Here is a 26,457-nt window from a genome sequence, read left to right as displayed (position 1 = left end):
GTTAGGTATTTTTGAAGTTTAAATAGCATCAAGAAGTTAGCATTCGTTTTGAAGTAGCGTGCGTAGCGTAGTTGGTAAAGCGTTAGACTCATAGTCCGTAGGTCGTAGGTTCCATTCCCCCCATGCGTTAGATTTATTTATTTCTCAGGTTTGCGTTTAATCATTAATTCTATGTATGAATTAATTGAAAAATGAAAATATCCGTTAATAGTATGCATAAATTACATATTTTTTAATTTTTTAATTAATTAATTTATTATTACTTTTAATTATATCCGACAGTTAATTAATTAGAACGTTAATTAATAAATTCAATTTGAGTAAGAATTTAATTTTGAATAATTATTAAATAAATATGTTATTTATTCATAACTTAAGCTTATTTATTATTAATTAACTTTTATTATTAATATTATTGATTAAAAACATTATGGCAAACTTGAGGGCAAACGTGAGGGCCCATAAGGGCGCCCGTAGGGGCACCCTCATGGATCGCCCATGCGGGCGCCCTCATCGATGAGCATGTCGTTTCCATGAGGGGCCCCTATGGATCATCCATATGCGGCCCTCATGGCATGAGGGCGATCCATAAGGGCCCCCGCTGGGGGCCCACATCACTTTTCCACACGGGTATTTTTATTTTGTTAATTATATTGCTTTCTAATAAAATATATTAATTTCCTTAATAAACTTAAATAATAATATAAAAAAATAATAGTATTAATATTTTGATATCATTATTGTCTTTTCTTATATAATATATAATCTATTATTATTATTATTATTATCAATATAATATTTATTAATTAATTAATATTTTTGGTTTATTATCATTATTTTCATTAAATTATTATTAATTAATTATCTATGAATATATTACATCTATAATTATATACCATATATATTTCAAACAAATGCATAAAATTATTAATATTATTATTATTATAATTATTATTATTCTTCGGTACATTAAGGAAATATTTTTTTTTTATTAGAAAGCAATATAATTAACAGAAGAAAAATAAATTCAATAGTAAAAATATGTTTATATAAGTGCGCTTTTTTCGACCTTTAAGAGAGTTGCCGTAGCGCAAGCGCAGTAGCGTTCAGGTCATCGTCGCGACGATTTTGCTTCCATGTAGAACCGCTATTACTGGGTAGGCAGAAGGTGCTTGCACGCCTCCCACCACACAGAAAACGTACAAGAGTGAAAGAGAGAAAATTCAAATTTAAATATACTGACTCTTTAAGGGGTAAGGCCACTATGTGCGTCACAAAAACAGTGGCCAATTTCGGGAATTTTTTTTTTTAAATATATGAACAGTTATCAAATTTTCCTTTTCGGTACTGTATTATTTATGTTAAAAGGAACAAAAATATATATTTGAAATTTTTTTTCCATAAAATTACCCCCTCCAGCATCCGCTTCAACTAATGTCTTTTTTAAAAGTACGATACGGGCGGAATGGCTGCACCTGCAACTTTGAACTTAAAATAAAAATCCATATATTTTCCATTAATATAGGTCATAAACTAGTCGACGACGTAGGGGATTTTAAAAATATTGATTTTTCGAAAAATGGCGAGTATTTTAACCAAAAATACACTTTTTTCATTCAAATTTAATTACTTAATAGTTTATAAAAAAAAGTTTGCAACATATCGAAAAACCCCTACGTGGTCGACTAGATTACATATGTATAAAGATATCCTCAAAATTTAAAGGTAATCGATAAAGAATTGTAGCCACTATCGTTCCGCCCGTTTTTAAAAATGATGTTTTGAGGAAAATGCGTTTAACGTTTTAACCCTGTGAGTAATTCCATGGGATGTGATAACAAGAATTTTTGATAATTGGAGCAATTTTATTGAAACCTTGTGAATATGTTTCTTTATATGTACAGAATGAAAGCCCACAAACAATTTTTCAAAATTTTTTGAGATATCTCTAACTCAAAATTTATGTCATTTTTTTTAAAAAACCATGTGACTTTTTTTCTTGTTCATTCACTGGGTTCAAGTGTTCATTCACGGTTGATTTCATCAATATTTTATTTTTTTATTAAATATTAATTTCTGGATATTTTATGTAAAAAAAATATTATCAATAAATTACAGAACCTATTATAGAATATAGAACTATATTTTTTAGCTGCATTTAAAATACTATTTAAAAATAAAAAATAGTCAAAGTTGAGAAAATCACTAATTGTAAGTGTTCATTCACTGGTACATAAATCCTATATAGTGGACGTGAAAACTAGGATGCGCGCGTTCATATAAAGGAACATATTCACAAGGTTTCAATAAAATTGCTCCAATCATAAAAAATTCTTGTGACCACATCCCATGGAATTGCTCCTTTAACACACAACAAAGTGAAGCCAAATTGTTTGAAAATGGTTAAAATTGGCTGAAACATCTTACTCGGGGGTTTTTGGGGTCGCCGATTACGAATCCGAGGTTGACGTTCTTTTCTTCTTCATCTTTTCTATCCGATCTAGTAGCTACATCAAAATCCGAACGCGTGGTGATACCCCAATATGCATATGACGTGGCGCGGAGCGTCTAGACTTATTGCCTTAAATAATCCTTTCGGAATGTTTTTTGCATGCAAGACATTTTTTTCTCATTTTTAGAGGTTAAAATAAAAAAAACCAATTTTTTGAACCTAACATGGTGGCCTTACCCCTTAATTGGCTCTTGTGCAGGGGGTCGTTCAAGAATTACGTAAGCATGTTATGGGGAGGGGGGGTTCACGATTTACTTATGTTTTCTTACGCTGGGGGAGGGGGGGGGTTCCCTTGAATCTTACGTAAGATTTTTAAATATGGTGAATTTTTATATACTAAATAATAAATTTTTGGAAAATGTGAGGGTCTAAAAAAAATTCTTTCGTAAAATAGAGGAGAGGGGTTACAAAAATCTTACGAGTGCTTATTTGGGGGAGGGGGGGGTCAAAAAACTCTAAAAAAATATGCTTACGTAATACTTGAATAGCCCCCAGGCAGCCGGAGGTGTGCAAGCGCATAGAGGGTTAAACGATTTTTTACCGCAATTTTTATTCGTAATATTCCAAATTAGGTCACAACATAGTTAGATTAAATAAAAATTTGATTTTTTAATTATTCTCAATGAAAAAATGAGAAGGAAATATTTATTTAAAAAATTTTTTAATAATTAATCATTTTAAGTGATAAAAATTATATTAAGTTAGCATTTTAATCAAATAATTTTCATGACGGGTATTTTAAAAATGTGATAAGTGTATTTTCAGGGTGTCCAGCGGTCAAGGAAAAGTCAGAGAAATTTTTTAGTCATTGAAAAGTCATGGAATATCCGGGAATTTAATTAAAAGTCAGGGAACTTTTTAAAAATTTGCCAAAATTGAACATTTTTATGAATTTAAAAATTTTTTTGGTGCAAGAAATAATTTATAATACTAATAAATAAAATTTTTTTTTACCTATCTTCAAAATTCTTTAATATTTAATTTTCATTTTTTAATATTAAATATTTCTTAAATAAAAATTGGAAAAATATTAGGAAAAAGTCAGGGAACTTTTTTTGTACTTCTTGCTGGACACCCTGATTTTGTTATTTGAGAACATTGTTATGCAATTTTTATATAAGAGTAACATGTCGTGTCACATTAACTAAAAACCATCCCTCTTAATCCTTTGAGCATGACGTTATATGTAAATATTCCCTAATTATGAAAAGATAAAATTCTTTTATATTGCACTATCTGACAAGAATAAAACTTTTTATCTGAGATTTTTCTGGGTAAAAAAAAGGTTTACGTACTTTAAAATTATTAAATTTGTGAATTATCACCAAAATACAAAAAATTTTCATTTTCTCATCAAATTAAAAAAAATGTTAATGATAAATTTGTTTTAAAATTTTTTTTAGAAAAAAAAATATTTTTTGTAAATTAATTAAATTTTGGCGTAATTTTTTTATTTTTATACACATGAAAATAATAAGAAAACTTTGTAACAAGTATTAAAATCGTCCTGATGTTCCTTTTGTTTATATAATTTGTTTAAAAAAAATTGAAATTTTTTTCGTTTTTTTTTCAAAATTAAAAGTGTTTTGGGTACTAGCATATTTTAGTAAACTAATAGAAAAGCAAATTAAAATACATTTTATTTTGAATGGTTCAAAAAAATTTACAAAAAAAGACCTACTTTAAAAATTATTACAAAATTTTCTTATTATTTTCATGTGTGTAAAAATAAAGAAAATAAAAAAAGTCTCTCCAAAATTTAATAAAATTTAATTTTTTTATAAAAAAACAATGTTTTTTCGAAAGAGATTTAAAAAAATTTTCATTAACATTTTTTTTTACATAAATTAAAAACTGAAACGTACGGTATACATTAATTAAATTTATTTAAAATAAATTTATTCAAATTGTTGATTTGCAACAATTTGAAATAAAATGAACTTTTTACTAAACTTCGTTTTTACAGATATGCCGTGATTTAAAAATGAAAAAAGAAAATTCAACAAGAACAAGGCATGAGAGCAGTACGTCATCAAAGGTAGAATTCAAAAATAATATTATTTGTAGTAGTATTGCACTTCATATAAATGATTCTGAACCGTTAACTTTTCCATTTTCTTCGAAAGATGAAATAAACCCATTTATTAACTCTAATATCACGGTGGTCCTTAACTCACTGTAACCCAAAAGTTTCTTCAATGTAAAATTTCTTCCATATCTTGAATCTGGACACTTTTCTGAGTATTTTGCAAAAAAATTCAAAATCTTTTATCTTGCCGTTTTTGAGAAAATCGATTTTTAGGTTAAAAAACAAAATTTTTAATTTTCATGAGGAACAGTGTCTAAAATCGCGGAAAATATTAACATAAAACCAAATTACATTGCTGTATTTAAAACAAGCTACACAGATTTGGGTATTAATATTACTCATAAAGTCCATGCAGTAATCTTTCATGTAGAAGAATTTTGCAAAAACAATCAAGTAGGTTTAGGAAGCTTTAGTGAGCAAGCTATGGAAGCCGTGCATCACGACTTCCAAAGTGTGTGGGAAAAATGTAAAGTTTCTGTTAATCATCCGAATTATTCACAAAAACTTTTGCAAGCAGTATGTGCATATAACGGTGGGCACATTTAATGTTCTTCGCCCAATTTTTTTATTCTTTGTGTTCCAAAATGTTTAAAGAAATTCTGTAAAAAAGTTAAATAAACTACTCTTCTCAACAAAAATTTTTAATTTAGTATAAAGTTATTAAATTACATAAATTTTTATCCTGATATTACACAATTTTTCTCATAAAACAAAAAATTCAATTTCTTAACCTAAAAATCGATTTTCTCAAAAACGGCAAGATAAAAGATTTTGAATTTTTTTGCAAAATACTTAGAAAAGTGTCCAGATTCAAGATATGGAAGAAATTTTACAGTGAAGAAACTTTTGGGTTAAAGTGAGTTAAGGACCACCGTGATATACTTCATGCCAGTAGTGTAGAATTCAATTCAGACAATTGCAGTAATGTTGCACATTTAAAGAATTTTGACAATAAAGGTTTTTTAATTAAAGAAAATATTAAAAACTCATATTCAATTTTTTCTTCAAAAAATAAAAAATTATTAAATGATTTTAAACCTGAATCACAGTTACATGATTTCAGAGGAGGTGAAGTGAAAGAATGTAACAATGATTCAAGTGTTCAAAACGACGTTTTTGATTATTTAACAGATGATACAGACGATAGAAGTGATTTAGAAAATATAAGTGACGAAGATTCACAAGACGAATATAATTTTCATACAGATAAACAAGATTCTTTAAATAAAACAGAAATTAAAAGACCTTTTATGTCAAAGAAAATGGAAGCTATTTTTCCAGAAGACCGCGGTCAATTTTATTTAAAACCAAACTTTTACGACGAGAATGGAAAAGTTGATCTGAATTTACTTCGTTATTATTTGAAGGACGCATTAATGATTGTCTGCAATGTAACATGTGTTATTAAGTTTCATGGTTTCAGAAAAAATAAAGAAAGTTACGTATTATATGCAAAATGTCGATATAATTCACACGCTCAAAGATTCAAGTTTGACATTCCTTTAAAACATGATGTAGTTTTTTTTATGGTACTAAAAGTAAAAAAGTAATTTATAACGGTCCAAAATTATATTACCAATTAGCAGGAAAAGAACGTATTGAAGTAATGTCAAAACTTGAATTTGAAAAACCGCGAAGTTTACATTATAAAGAGTCCGATAATAATAACGAAGAATTCGCACAAGACGGAAACATGCAGCATCTGAAAATGTTATCTACGTACCAGAAAGCAAGTTGAGATGGTAAATGTAAATATGATTTAACATTATTATCTAGAGATATGTCAGATATAATGCAGCAGCGTAAAAATGATTCTGATGAAAGTGATCCGTACATTAGATCTGTTAGGGATCCACTTAATAGTACAGCCAGGATCAGTTATTGTATTGAATTTTGATGCAACTGGTAGTGTTGTTAGAAACCCATTAAATTATGATTTTAATCACATTCTTTATTATGCTCTCGTTGCAAAATTTAATAATTCTATTGTAGCATTAGCGGAAATGGTATCGTCAAATCATGACACCTTAACAATTAGCACACTTTTAAAACATTACAGAGCTTTCGTTCAAGTAGAGGGTTATTAATGGCCTACATTTGCAGTTGTTGTCGTTGATTGGACTTGGGCTTATATTCACAGTTTGATGTGTGAATGGAATGATACAGATATTTATGCATACTTAAAAGTATGTTATAAATGTTCAACTACACACATTCCATTTCCAAGTCAATTCATATATGTGCAAACTTGTTGTTCTCATTTCATGAAAAGCGAAATGTATAGATGATAATTTTCCAGATTTTTTTGGTCGTGAAATTGTAATGAATTGTATTGGTTTTATAGTAACTTGTAAAAAAATTGAAGATGTTGATAAAATTTTTAAAAGTTTAATGATCATTTTATTGTCACCGGATGAAATGAACGCATCTTGCGAAATAGACAAGTTGGCACGAGTAATTGAATGTGAATATAAGCATCCAAGTAAAGAAGATGTAAAAAATTTCTCATATCAAGAAAATTACTGAAAATGAAAACCCAGCTCATAAAATGTTTAACCCTCTTTTAGCAGAACGGATTACGCGACATTTTATGCCTTTTTTATGTATGTGGTCAGGGATAATTATAGATTTAGTATTACCAAATGTTTCTAGATTAAGTAACGCGTATGTAGAATCTTTTTTTAGAGTTATAAAAGAAGTAGTTTTAAATCGCGAAACTCATCTTCCTGTAGCGCGTTTTGTAAGAAAAACAAAAAAACATGCGAGGGATGTAGTAAAGCAGGAAAAATTAAATACCCCATTATTAACACGTAAAGAATCGAAACTTCTATACCCTATTGACATAGAGATGTCAAATGATATTGATAACATTATTCCAGAACCATTACATGCGTCTGCGAATGGATCATGGAATAAGAAACGTAGAATAAGGTAGCGTAGGAGATTTACTCATTTAGACGCTTTCAGATTAAAATCTAGAAGTAGTAATAATATAATTAAGAAGTATAACAAACGTAAAATTTCTTTAACACAATCCATGCAGCAAAAAATTAAGAAATAATCTGTTACAACAATGTTAAATTTGAATTTGAAAAAAATGTAACAGATTGTAATGGAAAAGAAGTAGAATTAGAAAAAAGAAGCGATGCATTTTTGAATTATGATTTAATGAAACAAGAATCCATCGTTTCTCTCGTAAAATAACATGTTTCCGAAACGTGATCAAATGCAGGATCATCATTATTAGATCAAAGTGAAAATTCTATGCATGAAATGGAAATCGGTAATGGATTATTTCCTGATATTTCTTATTATCACACCTGTCTTAAATAAAGAAAAAGTTGGCCCCCGATGCCGAAAAAAATCTCTTATATATTTTGAATCTCTGGACACTAAATGAACAAAATTTCAAAGATTCAAAATCGTAACCGATCCTCCTGCATGACTTTTTATGTATTTATTGTTTTTTATGCATTATAATGAAAAATTGCTTCATTACGATGTGCAGATCAGTTGAAATTACTAGTGCAATTTTTTTATACTTATTAAATATAAAAATAATAATAATAATACATAACTATAATTTTTGGAAATAAAAGTGGGATGATCAATATTGTAATTTTAAATCCGCACTGTCAACAAAAATAATAAGAGAGTATTTTCCCTAGAACACCGCAGATGCAAACATTAGATTATCCAAATTTTCTATCACTTCTTATTCTTATTAATATACGCAACATTAGTTACTGCTATTGGAATTTGTATTTGTATCGTGTAAGAAAATAAATAATAACAAGTTGGCTAAAATCAGTTCAAAGTTTTGTAGATGTAGTTGATTTATTTTTAATCTATTTAAAAATGACTTATTACTACAAGTTAAATCACGCCTGTTGTCATGATTGAAATATAAAAAAATTTGTGCCTTGTGTGGTAGAAAAATTGTTTGCAAAGACGGTAATTTAGAAACTTTTTTCATCACAGTAAACCAAGAAAAGCTGATCAAAACTTATGAGAATAGAAATTTTTCTTGAAATAATTCAAAATTTTGTATCGAGCATGTGTGTAAATTTTCAAACAATATTATCTGAACTTATCAACGGCAATTCCATCGTTGGAAATTTCAAATTACTTAAAGAATAACTTTTATTCATAAAAGTTTGAAAGATCTTTTTATGACTTTCTGTGAAGAAAAAAGTTTATAAATTACCGTCTTTGCAAACAATTTTTTTACCACATAAGGTACAAACTTTCTATTTTAATCATGACAAAACGCGTGATTAAAAATAAATCAACTACAAAACTCTACAAAACTTTTAACTAATTTTAGCCAACTTGTTATCATTTATTTTCTTACACGATACAAATACAAATTCCAATAGCAGTAACTAATGTTGCGTATATTAATAAGAATAAGAAATGATAGAAAATTTGGATAATCTAATGTTTGCATCTGCGGTGTTCTAGGGAAAATACTCTCTTATTATTTTTGTTGACAGTGCGGACTTAAAATTACAATATTGATCATCCAATTTTTATTTCCAAAAATTATAGTTATGTATTATTATTATTATTATTACATTTAATAAGTATAAAAAAATTGCACTTGTAATTTCAACTGATCTGCACATCGTAATGAAGCAATTTTTCATTATAATGCATAAAAAACAATAAATACATAAAAAGTTATGCAGGAGGATCGGTTACGATTTTGAATCTTTGAAATTTTGTTTATTTAGTGTCCAGAGATTCAAAATATATAAGAGTTTTTTTTCGGCATCGGGGACCAACTTTTTCTTCGTTAAAGATAGGTGTGTTATTTGAATGCTAAAATTGATAGAGAATTTACTATAGGATGTTATAAGCCTAATAAAACTATTACCGTTCTCCCTCATGCATATGATATTCATTTATATCTAGATCAATATCAAACTTTGAATGACACAAAGTGGATAGATGGAACAGTAATCGATTTCTATTCCATAAAAATGATGCAAAACAATAGTGAATATAGTTATTTTACAACATACGGAACAAGTTTTATTTTCAGTGGAAGAAGTACTAGATTTATAAAAGGCGAAAATTCTTTATTTTCATCCAGAATAACGGTTTCTGGTAAAATTTTATGACTTTGGACAAATAGAAATTTAACTGAAAGAGTTATGTTATGCGATGGTAATGATTATTATTTTGATGATTCTTTTGCACGATTCGAGCTTTATAGGATAATAACAGAATGTTTTAAGATTAACTATCGTTTAAGTTTTTATAGTGGAATCAGACCGAACAATAACAACAGTTATGTTGCTTATGCAATGTGTACTTATAAGAGTTATGGTGCAAAATTCAAGTTTAACATGTTTGAGATAGATGAAAATGTAATGGAAGTCCACATTTGCTTTAATAAAGAGTTAGTTACACATCAAGGTATTAATAGTAAAGATTTACATCTTTTTCCAACAAGAGGTCGAAAGCGAAAAGAGTTGAGAAAACTACTAAAGTACAGATCAACTAGAATGGCTCATTTGGAAAGAAACAAAAATGTTGACGTACAACTAGCACATGAAGGAAACCCACAAGAAGCAAAACGTTTAAATGTATTGCATCAAATTGAATCAAAAGATCGTTGTAAACCCAGACTGCAGTTAAAATCAAGAGATATTGGAGACATTATGCAATTATACTTAGACAGACAAAAAACTGATTATCCAAAAATTCAAGAAGTGCCTTTGCCCTTATGAATTGTATTATATTCAGAAAAGGAATTCGAAATTTTAAGAGAAGTATCACCGAAAATCGTTTATATAGATTCAACAGGAGCTAAATATATAATTCCACAATTTTTAAAATGTAAATCAGTATATCATTATGCATGCGTTTTTAGAGGACATGACTCGATAATAGTATTGTTTCAATTTATAACATCTGAACATGATACTTGTTCCATTAAAATTGTTTTCAAAAAATATAAAACATTTGTAGCTGGAATAACAAAAAAGTGGTCGCTTCTTAAACCAGTTGTTACAGATTGGAGCTGGGTACTTATGAACAGTGTACTAATGGAATGGAATGATGGAATAAAAATTTTAACTTATTTGAAGCTTGCTTAGGACTATTTAATGGAAAACAAACCGTTCACAAATAATACTATTATTATATTATCATGTGATGCACATTTGTTACAAAAGGTGACAAGATGCATAAAAGAAGACACGCCAGATCTTGAAGGAATTAAGACGTTTTTGTTAGAGTGCGTAGCCCTCATAGTCATTTGTAGGAATATGGATGAGATAATTCAATTAATGATGGATATTTTTAATATCTTTTATACAAAAAATGCACTCAATATTAACATACAGTTACAAATAGTAGGAGCACGCAAAGTTAAATATACAGAAAAAATAAAAGAAATGAAAATGACAATGAAAACGACGCTGAAATAAAGAAGACTTTATAGATGCGCATACTGATATGAAAGCGATTTATGAAAAAAGTTTTTTTTACAAATATTTTTGGATGCAATGGCACAAAGTTAAAGCATCCTGTACTTCAAATAATATTGAATGTTAAGCAAATTGTTATTATGCAATAGTACTTGAAGACGATGGTACAGAGAAATATGATTTTGGAGCATATTTAAAAAAACATTTTAGCATTTGCTCCGATAATTTTATGTTTGATGTTAGATTTAGTTGATGATAATGTTTCACGTGTTAGTAATGCGTATTCTAAAAAACCATACAAAAATATATAAAAATATATATATATAAATACTATATTATCTGGGAAAGACAATGTTACTGTAGGTGATGCTACACGTGTGTAACGTCCGGTGACGTTATCATTTTGAAAATATTAAATTATATTATTTTATTATATATATATATTTTTTTTTCTCCTTTTAAAAGATTATAAGAAAAATTTATGAAGATATATTGGACTTTCTTAAATCTTAAGAATTAAAATCAATATTTATATCTTTAGCTCAAAAATCAACAAACTCCAAGTTTAAAGAAATAAAATCATAAAATTCAAAAGTAAGAAAGTCCAATATATATACAATGATTGTTTCGAAAAATCACCTGGAGAGATCATATCTCGTGGTGATTATGGGACTCTGAAACCCATTAAGCGGCCCCTTTTATGATCTCTATTGTGCTGATTCCTTTTAAATTTAGAATATAAATTCCTTTATATATTATATATAGTTTTCTTCTCGGTATAGATAGAAAAATAATATTAATATTTACAATTTAAAAATTAACAACAATAATTTTTGTAAATAAAATATTATTTTCAACCTTACATTAATAAAATATTAATAAATAATGTAAAACTATTTGAAAAATATTAAATTTTTTAAAGTTAAAATTCAATTATTTTTCTTTTTATAAAAATAATTGTACATTATAAAATATATTGTTTATAATAATTTTTCCTTATTTTTTTTTTTTTTTTTTTTTTTTTTTTTCAATTTATACTCCTGTCCTATTGGCCTAACGCTCTCGACAAGAGTCCCCGAGGAATACTTTTTGATTGGAAGCATAACCCTGAAAATTATTCTAAATTATTAACCTAGTGCGCCTACAGTACGACTTTCGACGATAGGAGTACTCGCATTTGCCTGGACCACCCGTAATGGGTTTTCTCGCCAGAGGAGTAGGAAAACTGTAGAAAACCTCTCCTGAGTACAACCGGCTTATTGACAACCGAGTTCCAGCGGTGTGAATCGGACAATTAATCGACAATCCACACCGTTGTACCTCGGCGTCAAGCCTACGCTCGGTATGTCTTCACGTGGTGAAAACACATCCGGTCACTGCGTTCACAAAGGGTAACCCATCTTTGCACTAACCGTGCTCAGAAGTGCTTAACCTCATCGAACGCAGACCAAGTGTTCTCACCACCAAGCCATTACCGGCGGTAATTTTTCCTTATTATTTATAATTAAAATAACTTTTACATTATTTATAAATAAAATAATATAAGAAAATAGTTTACATTTAATAAATTATAAATGTATAACTTTTTAAAATTAATAATTCAAATTTTTAAAAATCAATTAATTAAATATATCGAATATCGATAATCGATTATCGATTATTAATCGATATATTTCTTATACGTAACAAATTTAAATAACTTTTAGTTAAAATAGATATTAATTATAAAAAATGATATATAGGGAATTTTATACATCATTGTTAATAATTTATTATAAAAATAATCTAAAATTAATAAATAAATAATAGAAATAACTTTTATTAATAAATGATGTGTAAAATTTTATATATAACTAAAAATTAGATTTTTTTTAATAAAACTTATAATTAAATTTATAGGGAAATTAATTGTATTACTTAATATTAACATAAACAATTATTGTTAATTAATTAAAAGTATAAAAATATGAAAATTGTAGAAAATAAGAAAATTGTCCAAGAAAAATTATAATTTCGCCATCTTTACGGAAATGTCGAGTTAAGCCCCCTCTTCAAGGGCAAGTTATCTCACTCAAGACACGCCCTTGAAACTTCCCTATTTTCGAGGGCTGGGACTTAAAGACCCAATCCTGACCTAAGACAATAATGCTTTTTCTTCATTTTCTTTTAGTAAAACCAATCATTAGATTTTTCCAACCTCTTTTTCCACCACTTGAAAATTTTTATTTCCAACCCTGAATTTTGAAGAAGGGACAATTCTTTAAAAACAAGAATTCTTTATAGAAAAATTCAGTTCAATCAGTTCAAGCAATTCAACTAGTTCTTTCAAATCTTATTTCTTTTCTTAAAAACAATTCTTAAAAGTTCGTGAAAGTTTTCTGAGTTTTATTTTCTTTTATATCAAATTTTAAGTGTTCTAAATTTAAAAATTTTTAAATTCTTTAAAAATTTAAATTCAAATATTCAAGTGTTGCCGCCATATTTTTTTTTTCTGGAAAAGTTGCAGTTTTTCTTGGACAAATTTTTAAAACATATTTCAAATAAAAGTAAGTAGAAAAGAATAAAATTATGATTTATAAATTCTTTTCACTTCTTAACCTTTCTATCAATTCCGACAAATTCTGGGGCAAAATGTGCCTCGTTATTTTGTCAAACCATTTTTAACAATTTTTTAAATTTACCTTTCCGAGAAAATTAAGGTGCAAAAATTTGTGCATCAAAATTTTTCTCACGTCCTTTTAAATTCAATTCCTTATTTTTCAACAAAAATTATTACTGAAAATTCCCGAGTTAGTAGACGAGAGTCTAGACTCAAAAATTTAAATTATATAGGATTTTTTTAAATAAAATCTTATATAAAAAAAAGGAATTATTTGTGTTATATCTTCGGACGTAACACGTGCATTAATTCATTATGATGAGTTATTACAAGCTGAACACAAATTGAACATAAGTGGGAAAAAAAATTTAGAATAGATAAGAAACCTCATTATCCTGATGTAGCTACGAATGGTCTTGAAACAGAAAAATGGGGAAAAACAAGGAAGGAAATAGAAGCGTTAAATGTTATAGAGAAAAAACGGCATACTGTTTTTAGTGGCAAAAAATTAAAAAGTTTGGACGTGACATTGAAAACACAAAAAAAATGAAAATGAAGAACAATACCATATGACTAAATTTCAACAAAAGATATTAAATGTAGGTAATTCAAACAAAAAAGAAACGGAAAATATTAACAATAAGAAACGTAAACCTCGGAAATTACAAATAAAAGGACTAAACATACAAAATTCTCAAATATTATTAAAAATGAAGTATCTAACATGAAAAGAAATGATGAAGTGAATCTTCTGAAACAGTTAGATAACAATATTGAAATTACAAATGTTATAGGTAACTCACTTTCTGAAAATGGAGGTGCCATATGTGAAAAAGAAAATAAAATAATAGTTAAAGAAAAAATAAGTAATGTAGAAAAATTTAAGATATTACTTAATGGATTAATATTGAATCCAATCTATTATACACTGTCACGTGCAGGTTCTGTTAAAATAGGAATTTATCGAGCTAAGAAAGATTTATCTTTATTACATAATGAATTTCAATTGACTGCACATGAGTTTAGTGACATCCTTCCTGAGACAGCTTGGTTTAACTCTGTAGTAATAATAGACTGCTCTAGTACTACACATATGAATAACTGGGATGAAACATCTTATATGCCCTTAGATATTTCAGGTAAAGCAATTGGACATTTTTCAGAGAGTATGACATCAGAAATATTAAATATTCGTACACCATTAAAGACCAAATGACTAATACCAAATTGTTATGGTGGACATTATTCACGCATAATAATAAATAAAAATGACAGAAATTTTACATTATTATATCCAAAACGTAAATCTTACGATAATGATAGGGTATATGAAGCTTTCTTAAAATTCATAGACAGAGTAAAAGAATCAAGTTCTTTACATGAATTGAAAGGAATAACTTGGAAAAGATTAGAAATTTTAAAAAAACCATATCAGGAAGAAAATGATAGCAGCAACTGTGGACCGATTGTTTCTTACTATTCAGAATGTATAGGAAAAAATATTGATTTCGATATAAATTTTGATCCAGTTCAGTATAGATTAAATATAGCTCACTCACTAGTATTGCATTCAGAGAATATACAAAGTTTTTGTATGTATTGCTTTAGACAACATAAAAAAGCGTATGCTGAAAAAATATGTGAATTTTGTAAACGCTGGACGCACATAACATGTATTATAAGCAACGAAGATACTAGTGACGAAGAAAGGTGTCGGTATTCACAGCCCTTAAGAAATAGAACATTCTATTTTTAATGATTTTAGGAAAGATTGGAAAAGAGGATTATTAATCGAATGAAAAATCACAAAAATGCGGAGAGGAAATTACAGAGACAACAGTGGCAGATAATGATTTGCATTTACTCATCCAAGAAGAGTGGCAGAAATTGGATGTCGATAAAGGTCGAATAAAACAACTGTTATCACAGACGTGACAACAAAGGAAACTAGAAGTTCAAAAATTATCTGCTTCGCAAATGCTGCAAAAATATCCGGCCCTAAACGATAAAGATATTGTAAATTTAACGTTTATAGCACTCTATTGTTTAAACATGGTGTCCAGCGGTCAGGGAAGTCAGGGAAAAGTGAAGAAATTTAATTAAATGTCAGAGAATTTTATCAGTATTGTCTAAAGATTAAAATTTTTTATGCATTTTTTTTTAATTGCAAATTTAATTATTCAAAATTATAATCAATTTAACTTAAAAGTTATTTCATATACATTCCAACTAACTAAAAAATCATTTATTTGTAATTTTAATCTATTTAAATTAACAATTCACTTATTCCAAACTTTATGTATACATTTAAAATTTTAAGAAATTCAAATTTTATCCAAATTAAAATGCAATTTTAAATTTTAATTAATTAAAAATTGAACGATCAGTACGCTTTTAGGGATAAAATAAAAAATGAATTATTCCAAATTGCAATAAATCGATTAAATCAATTAATCGACATTCCATTCAATTTAAAAATTTAATTATTCCAAATTGCAATTAATTAAAATTTTAGTCAATTAAGAATTTAATTATGTAAATTGAAATGAATTAAAAATTTATCATTTTACATTTTTATTCATAAGAAATTAAATTATTTCAAATTTTAGTCAATGAACTAAAAATTTTCTTTCAAGATAGGGTGTAGATATTTTCTAGGGGCAAATTTAGATATTGGTGGTAACTGGGGTGGGGGTTTAGTTGTCAAGGGTTCTATGTCGGAGATTTTCAGTACATCAATCATGGGTGGTGACTTATTTGGAGGATTCGTGAGCTAGTTTCAGTTGTTGTTGTAATGCTTCAATAAATAATTTCTGAGAAGCGATAGTTTGATATAGCAGATATACTGTGTCTTGTACACTAATTATTGTCATTTGTTGCAGGAAATAGGATTCATCAAAATCTCCTGCTATAGGTGGGAGTTGAGATTGATCTTCGGGTGGAGTCTGAGGTTGATCATCTTGCGGAGGTGGTGACTCTTCTCCAAGTGGGGGTTGTGATTCTTTATCGAGTGGAGGTTGCTGTTCGTTCGTTTTAATTGGAATTTAAATCGATTCAAATTTCACAGTAATTACTAATTACGTTTGGGGTTGATTAAAAATATAATAAATAGAAATTTAGGTCATTTAAAATATGAATGAATTAAATTAAAAATTTTACAAATAAATTTAATAAAAATTAGGAATAATTAAAGTTTAGATTATAATTGATACATAAATCAAATAGAAATATTGCATACATTTAAGTTTGCAACGATTGTTAATGTGAAGTTGATCGAAATTAAAAGAAATTAAATTGTTTATCAAGAAAATTTTGCTGAGTTCAATTATTATTGAAATATTAATGTTTATATGACATCTGACATTAATGGTTAATAAAAAATTGCTTTGCTAATCAATTTTTAAATGTCAATAGTTCAGAAAAGGAAGATCTTCGAAAATTTAGGGAATTTTTTTTAGGTCTTGCTGGACACCCTGTTAAAATTTATATATTTTTTTATTAACATAAATTTTGATGAAATCAAAAATAACATTATTTATTTTTTAATTTTGAACATTTATTTTAATGATAACGCTTAAAACAAGAGGAATTTAATACACATGTTTTTTAAACGTTTAAATTGTAAATTTTATAATGCTGGATACTGATAAATATTAATAGTTGAGGACATATATTAATTTTTGAAAAACGTTAAAAATTTTTGTAGCGTTACTTTCTTTTTTAAAGGAGTTTTAAATGCAAAATAAATTGCTGTGAATTCTAGCTGTTCTCCCTTTAGTCTTAATAAAATGAAATAATAATAATTATTAATTTCTATTCTTTTGTTTTTCTATTTCTAAAGTCTACTTTATTTTTCATTTAAGAACGTTACAAAAGATCGAAAATTAAAAAAATATTTTTTTATCATATTTTTTTATAGTGGTTTTAAAAATTTTTTAAATCAAATAGAAGCTAATATTTTTGTTACAATGTAAATGAAGTTTGAATAATTTAATTAGTAATATTTAAGTTATACAATACGAGTAAAAAAATCCATCTATATTGACCTCGATATTAACTTTGTTAAGTATCTAAAAATTCTCTTCCTATTAAATGAAAACAAAGTATTTTAATAATTTACTTTATAAAGTTACTTTGTAAAAACTGAGTGGAGTCTTTGCCTACTGTTTATTTTTTTTGAGACGTAACCTATCTAACGCCGTGCCTATGTTGTGTGACATGTTAACCAAAAAGCCTGAAAAAGAAGAAAAAACTCTTTTAATTCACTTGTTACAAAATGTATCTTATACCAGCCAAATAGCGATATCTTTCAGTAATTAACCTTTTGGAAAAAGCTGGAATCTAATGAACGATAAAAATAATCTATTTGCAGAAACGATGCTAAAGTCCACAACGTTTATGATCATCGATTTTGAAAAAAATATTTCGTCCAATTTATGAGAGACATTTTTTCAGATAAAGCCTCGTCTTGCATAATACAAATTTTTAAGCATATTTATTTTGTTCAAATAACATAATAATGATTTACGTGTTCTCAATTATTATTTTCATTCGTATTTATAAAAATAACTATAACAATAAAATATTTATGGTTAGTATATGTTAAGAAATGACCTTGTCAGCACCAATACTTGTATTTCATTTTTTTCAAATTATTTGTCAAGGTTAGACTATAGTAACAATCGTTAACCCTCGGAGCACACACCTCTTTTTTCGAACAAGTAGCACAGTCTGGGTCGCTGTGACCCTCTTTACTTTACAAAACTCCCCCATTTTTGAACTATTGGACTGATCAACACAAAAAAAATATTTTTTTATTTATTGAACCTTGTAAAATAAAAATATGCAGTTTAGAAATATTATTAAATTATTTGCATATTGAAAAAAAATTCGTGAAGTTAACTAATTAAAAAGAAAAAATTGAATTTAAAAAAAAATGTAACTTTTGTAATTTTTAATATTTTAAGCTAAAAATTGGGATTTATATTCTCGAAGTGTGTTAGAATAAGGGAAAAAATACCACCTTATTTTATTTTTTAAAAAAGGTATTTATTTTGTAGTTTAACGAAGGTAACTTTTAAGACGATAAAAATGTGATTTTCGACACAACTTTTTAAAACTATACTTTTTTAATAACATATTTACTAGTATTTTATTATTTTCTTTGGATTATCATGTTACTTATTATTCCTTATTAGTTAGTTACCACTATATGGCCTGAGGTTCGTGTTGTATTGCCGACTTTTCAAATTATACTTCATTGAAATTAATGACAGGGTCTGTGTGACCCAGTATGTGCTCTGAGGGTTAACCTGATGATATAAGGGTAACGGGTACATTAACCGACACCCATGGTATAAACATTTCATAATTACAATCTATTTATTGAACAATTTAAATTAAAAATGTCCAGGAAAAATCCAGGAATATAAAATCGGTCATCGAAAGTATGAGAGAGGTCGAGTAGTGGAGGGTGCATGGATCCTTGGAATGATCCACAGAGGACACTCTTCCAACTATCGGTTGGAAATCTGTCCCGACAACAAACGAGACAAGGATACTTTAATAAGTTTGATTAAAAAACAATTTTGTTGTCAGAACAGAGATCCACACTGATTGTTGGAAGGGCTACATTGATTTAGAACAGTGTGGCTATGTTCACAAAACTGTGAATCATTCTGAGGAATTCGTAGACTCCACTACTGGTGCCCATACTCAAAATATTGAATCGTTTTGGAGATGGATGCGACGATCTCTTAGCAAAGGAGGTGTTCGCAAGAATAATCTTGCAGATCACATTTGTGAGTTTTTGTGGGGCGAAGAGTTCGCAAATTAAATGCTGATGCATTTTCACAATTAATTTCGGAGATCAAGCATTGTTACCCTGGCCACAAAAAACTTTAAAAAATTGGCACTTTTCTCAATCGGCCTTTTTCAAGGCCCCAAAACGTTGTACTTTGCAACATAATATCAATCGGCCTTCTTAAAGGCCACCAAACAGTTGTATTTTGCAACATAATATCAATCGGCCTTTTTCAAGGCCACCAAATCCTTTTTTCTGCTTATGTCGGAAAATATTCATTACATAAAAAAATGTATAGTACATAAAATATGTACTTTAATGAGATCTGTAACTTTAATACAAACTTTTTAAAAAATTTAGCATATTTTAAAAGATAAACACAAAAAACCATGATTTTATGCTGTTTTTGATCATATTTTGGATTTTTCTCGAAAAATAATGACTTCTGGGAAAAAATGCATAAAACATAAAATGTGTGTTTTTTGAGATCTACAACTTTTGTCTAAAACTTTTTTCGAAATTTTTTGTTTTTTACGAGATAATCGCAAAAAACCATGATTTTATGGTGTTTTTTATGGTTTTTACCATGATAATCAAATTTGCGCCAATTTTCACTATCATTTTCGTAATCAGCGCACCAAAATACGTTAGTATACCAAGTTTCATTAAGATCGGAAGTACCCCTACTTCGGAAGTATATTTTTTTACGCAGAAAACCTTAAACTTTTAGATAAAAATTATTTTTTAAAAAATATTAATTTTTGAACAATTTGTTTAAAAAATAAAATTTGTTTATAACTTTCAAACATGTTCTCCTTCATTTTGAAGCGCGAAAAAAATCATGAATATTGTTTAAGTCAGAATAAATCGATGGTTAAATTTTTGAGATGGCATTATTTTTTGGTTTCGAGATATTAATCAGAGTGTCTACTATTTTTCAGTCTTTAAATTCCCGAATTTTTTCCGGTTTAAGATATAAAAATTTTTCTCACTACAAGTATATTATGAAGCAAATAATATCTTTAATATTAATGTATAACTGATAATAATTTAATAATAATGTTAATAAATAAGTTTAAAACAAAATTTTAAAGAAACTAAAATTTTTTTTTGTTTTTAAAATAACACAGTTATATTGTCAGAAAATAATTGTACTTGTGAAATACACAGGACTTTACATTATAATTTATTTAATTTTAATACCATATACTGTATCGATTCAACCAACCACTTTTTTGTATTTCACATTAACTCTGAGAGTGTACGATATACTGATCTATGGTACAGTTCACGGAGAAAAATAGTTAGCTATTTAGCTAAAATTTAGTTACCTTAGCTAACCCCAATTGCTAGTAAGGGGGAAAATAGGTGTAGGACGGCGTTTTTGCAGACTTTCATGAATTTTTTTAACACATAAGGAATTTATATAATTCATTGCTATTGTGAGGTTACTTTATACACCTATTTAAAAGTATATTCTGTTAATTTTCAAATATTTTTTCACCAAAAATTAATAATAATATCTGCTGCCGCACATTGCAGGTCGCGCATCCTCTCAGAGGTTGGGACATCTAAATTTTTATCTGAAATTAATTATACAAAGAATATACTTTTTTATGTATGTATTTTCTATGTGAACCTCAATTCCATAAAAAAAAATCATTACTAATTTTTGGAGAGGTGTGAACAAAAAACATGGTTTTTTTACCATTTTTTATACTTTTTTTTATAACAAAAACCAAAATTAAACAAAGATATTGTCTAGGATTGAGGTTTACATAGAGCTTATTTATATAACGAAACTACATGCCAAATTTCAGAATGATTGACTAAAAACATTTTGAGCTAGAGTGTACACAATTTCGAAAAAAATCATTTCGAGAAAAACGTGTTTGAAAAAAAGTGTCAGAAAAAGTAACCCCTTGAATCACGCAATTCGGAAATAATCAAAATGATTCAAACAGTACAGTATACTAGGTCGGTAATCCTGGAAGTACCACATCAACAAAAAAAGGTTTTTACATATGCTAACATTAAAGGCACAATTAGGGCGAATTTAGTACCACATGCAAAAATTTAGGACCCTTTACTTATTTAAAATAACTTTTGGTACTACTAGTTTGAAGTCAAGCTGGAAGTACCACACTATAGAACCTAAATATTTTTCAAAATTTCTTTCATAGGAATTTAAGGCTCTCAACTGGGACAATTTAAAAAATTTTAAAACCACAAAAAACTACCCTCAACTAGTTAAAACTCAATATTTTCAAAAACAAACACATACGCATTTAAAGCTAATTTAGGGCTCTAAACTATAATTAAATTGGTTATTCAAAAATGATACACCAACTTCAGAAACTACTGCGGAGTAGTTCAAACTTATTTTTTTCAGTAACATATACTTAGAAAGGGTATAGGGGGTTAAGGATACAAAAAGTGCCGTTGCAGGTATTCTGTTCAAATTGACACCATATATTGGTACCCCTATGAATACAAAATTCTGCAAGTATGAACCCATAATTCGAATTTTTGGGGGAGTTATGGTGGGGGAAAGGAAAATAAAGAAATCCATTTTTCTCGAAAACTACTGAACCGATTTTAATGAGCTTTAAATATGTTATACATGTCGCTAAGACAATTCTAAAAAAAAAATCTCAAAATTTTTTTTTGAAAAAAAGTCAAAAAAAATTAATTTTGAAATTTTCAAAAATTTTTTTTGGGGTGATTTTTTGAAGTGACCACTTTAATTTTTTTTAAAAAGTTACCTTATAATATCACCTTTAACATATATTTTTTTCAGATTTTTAAAAAATGTAGTTTTTGAATAATTTAACGAAAACCATCGTCGCGCTACATGACGCAGCGCGCACAGTGTGCTGATGCAGTATATTAATATGAGGTCTTGTCATATTTCGTTATAGTTTTATTAGCGGCCGGGCTTAGGCAAAATATTACGCTACATGAAAATTTTATGTATAATAATATAAAAAATATCATTCAATTTTTACAACAATCTTTTATTGTTGTCATTATGATAATTCACTTTCTGTTTTTACGGTCAGGCGAACATTTGATTATCAAGTAATTCGTCTTATAACACTATCTTTGTTGTTCTGAAACAAATCATATTTTTCATATTCCCATTGTATCATATTTTGAAAATGAATCAATCATTTACAATAAGAGAAAAGTGTCCTGGTTGCGACTGTCTTTTAATTCACAGTTCAGGCAGAAAAAAACAAATAGAAAATGCACAGGAAGCAAATAATTATTCCATTTCATTGCAGCGAGCAATTTTTGTTGATGATATTATTTGTCAAAAATGTAGACTTTCTATTTATAGAAAAAAGAAACCTGAACAGAGCTTTGACTTAAATACCGAAATTGATGTCCCTGAGTCAATGGACAGTGATCCCACCTTTGAAATAGTCGAATCAAATGTATCAACTTCTGAAATTGAACGTGTAGAAGTTTTAGTTCAGAGAACGATTTCCGCACATAATTATTGTTGTTTTTGTAGTTCTAAAAAAGATCTACGTGTCATTCCTGAGGAAACTCGAATTCAATGTTATATTAAAACTCAAATTTACATTCCATCTGGGAATCGATGTTGCCGTGCGCACTTTTTAAAAAATAGAATTTATGAAGAAGATCTTGTTCTCCTGATAGCTTATTCTAACACTACCAGTCTTACTGCATCAGAATTATCAAAGATAATGGGGACTCTTTCTGTTAGGTGTGATTCGACGTTACTTGACAAAGTGGGTGAATACACTCTTTCCGAAAAACAACTCAAAGTTTTCACAGGTTTAAACTGGGAACAACTTAATGAGTTGAAAGATATGTTGACTTCATTGCGAAACAGTCAATCCCGTTCTGTGATTCAGGCTCTTGTTGTCTTTTTGTTAAAATTAAGATCAGGAAACTCTAATGCAATGATTGCTTCTATTTTGCAATTGAAAAATGAGCATGATGTTTCCGATTATTCGAACAGCGTAATGAAATCCTTTGAAAATGATGTTTTGCCATTCCGTTTTGGTATAAATTCTGTCAGTAGGGATGAACTCATCCAAAACCATACAACGGAAATAGCAAAGCTACTATTCGATGCTCATGACAAATTGTTTTTGATCTGCGACGGCACATATGCTAGGCACCAAAAAAGTACCAATAATGAGTACCAAAGGAAATCGTTCTCTGGTCAGAAGAAAGTCCCTCTTTGTAAGCCGTTTACAATTTGTACGACAGACAGAATTGTTGTAGATATGCTTGGACCATATCTTGCTAACCAAAATGATGCCCAGATTTTAGAGTCCATAATTGACGATCATGAAAGTTTGCCTAAGATCCTTAATGAAGGTGACATTTTTGTTCTTGACCGCGGTTTCCGTGACATAAAAGGAAAACTTGAAGAAAAAAAATTCCAGGTTTTGATGCCTGCTTTAAAAGGAAAAAGGAAACAGCTAACAGCTGAAGAATCTAATGACTCTCGGTTTGTCACCAAAATTCGATGGCCTGTAGAGTCAGTTCATGGTGTCATCAAGCAAAAGTATACTCTTCTCGATCATAAAATCGATAATAAGTTACTGCCAAAGGTAGGACTGTACTTTAGAATTGCTTGCTTCCTGAATAATACATTTGGCAAAAGATTGCAATCTGACGTAGATTCATTCAATGACATACTTCAAAGGATGCAAAGTCAAAAAATTGTGAAGTTTACTTTGCCTGATGAAGTAGAAAAAAATGGATGGCTGCGCAAGAAACTGCCTTTTGGAACCATCACGTCAAATGATCTCACAGATTTTCCAGAATTAACGGAAAATGAGTTAAAAATTCTATTCACAGGGACCTACCAACTTTCTCAGGCCGTTTCTTATTTAGCAGAAATGCTTGACAAAGATGGCAATCTGAGAATGGAATTTGTTAAAGACAATTCTAGTGTTTTAAAGATTAGAGTTCAATCCCGTCATATTTCTCGCCAAACATATAGGTGTTTTATAAAATATGCACCAAACAGTATCGGAATTTCTTGAGTAAGAGAATACACATGTGAATGTGCCAATGGAAGGAGAACTGTCGGCTGTTGTTCCCACATTGCTGCAATTGTTTATTTTTTATCACATGCACGTTATTTGGCCAGAATTATCAAACCAGCTGAAATTTTAACTGATATGTTCACAAAAACAAAAGTAATTCCAGTAATTGAATCTGACAGTGACGAAGATTAAGAAAATATTTTTAGAATTAGTAATTAGTTAAGTGAGAGGCGAGGGAACTCACACCCAAAAACTCCAGAAAAAGTTTTAAACTACAAATGATTTTTTGTAAATATTTTTGTAAATAGTAGGATTAGTTTAGTGAGAGGCAAGGGAACTCACCCTAAAGAAACTCCCGAAAAAGAAGTTTAAAACTAGAAATGTTTTTTATATATACTTTTTGTAAATAATAGAATTAGATTAGTGAGAGGCAAGGGAACTCACCCTAAAAAACTCCCGATAATGGAGTTCAAAATCGTACTGCAACCTCCACGTGGTGAACTCTGTAAACTATTTTTTAGGCTAACTGCAGACGTCTCCACTATAAATAAATATATTATAATATGCAATATAAACAATGTGACATTGTTCATATTTCACCATGTATCCGCAGCAATATAACTTTTCTCCTAATGGAGTTCATTATTATATGTATACTGCATCAGCACACTGTGCGCGCTGCGTCATGTAGCGCGACGATGGTTTTCGTTAAATTATTCAAAAACTACATTTTTTAAAAATCTGAAAAAAATATATGTTAAAGGTGATATTATAAGGTAACTTTTAAAAAAAAATTAAAGTGGTCACTTCAAAAAATCACCCCAAAAAAAATTTTTGAAAATTTCAAAATTAATTTTTTTCTACTTTTTTTCAAAAAAAAATTTTGAGATTTTTTTTTTAGAATTGTCTTAGCGACATGTATAACATATTTAAAGCTCATTAAAATCGGTTCAGTAGTTTTCGAGAAAAATGGATTTCTTTATTTTCCTTTCCCCCACCATAACTCCCCCAAAAATTTGAATTATGGGTTCATACTTGCAGAATTTTGTATTCATAGGGGTACCAATATATGGTGTCAATTTGAACAGAATACCTGCAACGGCACTTTTTGTATCCTTAACCCCCTATACCCTTTCTAAGTATATGTTACTGAAAAAAATAAGTTTGAACTACTCCGCAGTAGTTTCTGAAGTTGGTGTATCATTTTTGAATAACCAATTTAATTATAGTTTAGAGTCCTAAATTAGCTTTAAATGCGTATGTGCTTGTTTTTGAAAATATTGAGTTTTCACTAGTTCAGGGTAGTTTTTTGTGGTTGACTATCTATCACTTACTTGGCTGGGGTGGTTGGCGTGCACTTTTAAAAAGTCAATTTAGTGCTACACATTGAGGAACCCTAATTTAGCTCTTCATTCCTATATGATTATTGTTTGATTAAATTGAGTTTAAATAATTGGGGATGTTTTTTTGTACGTAGGGGTGGTTTTTAAAAATTTTAAATAGTCCCAGTTGTGAGCCCTAAATTCCTATGAAAGAAATTTTGAAAAATATTTAGGTTCTTTAGTGTGGTACTTCCAGCTTGACTTTAAGCTAATACTATCAATGGTTATTTTAAATAGGTAAAGGGCCCTAAATTTTTGCATATGGTACTAAATTAGCCCTAATTGAGCCCTAAATGTTGGCATATGTACGATTCCAGGTGAGATTTTGACTTTTTCGGAGTAGGTTAACCGATTGCAATGAAACTTTGGAATTTTGTTATACATAGTAAAACTAATCTTTAACGTAAATTTCAGCTTAAAATATTTGTTAGTTTACGAGATTTGCAATAAAAACAAAAAATTTTAAACTGCTATATCTTCCGTTCTAATAATCGGATTGAGGTCTACTTTTTTTTAAATGCCAAGGAAAATGAGAGGAATAAATCTCTTTCAGAACAATTTTTTATAATTTTACAACTAAAAAAATCATTAAATAA

General features: G+C 28.5%; 2 protein-coding genes across 4 annotated transcripts in view; one reads left to right on the top strand and one right to left on the bottom strand.

Annotated features, from left to right (window-relative positions):
* Positions 1-26,457, bottom strand: part of LOC127282259 (probable ATP-dependent RNA helicase DHX34) — a 143,145-nt gene that overhangs the window by 114,860 nt on the left and 1,828 nt on the right. The window contains exon 2 of one of the 3 annotated variants that reach the window (XM_051306433.1): positions 17,774-17,874. The exons of the other annotated variants lie outside the window; for them this stretch is intronic. The gene's annotated coding sequence lies outside the window, so the exon portion shown is untranslated. The remainder of the gene's footprint in view (positions 1-17,773; positions 17,875-26,457) is intronic. 3 annotated transcript variants of the gene reach the window in all.
* LOC127282270 (uncharacterized) lies at positions 22,605-24,476 on the top strand. The gene has a single exon (XM_051306445.1). The coding sequence runs from the start codon at positions 22,605-22,607 to the stop codon at positions 24,474-24,476; it is 1,872 nt and encodes a 623-aa protein (XP_051162402.1).

The sequence above is a fragment of the Leptopilina boulardi genome, unplaced genomic scaffold, assembly GCF_019393585.1.
Source record: "Leptopilina boulardi isolate dan_hultmark-lab unplaced genomic scaffold, ZJU_Lbou_2.1 LbouV2_292, whole genome shotgun sequence".
NCBI classification, from domain to species: domain Eukaryota; kingdom Metazoa; phylum Arthropoda; class Insecta; order Hymenoptera; family Figitidae; genus Leptopilina; species Leptopilina boulardi.
The sequence above is the reverse complement of the archived record's forward strand: the minus strand, read 5'-3'. Positions and strand labels throughout refer to the sequence as shown.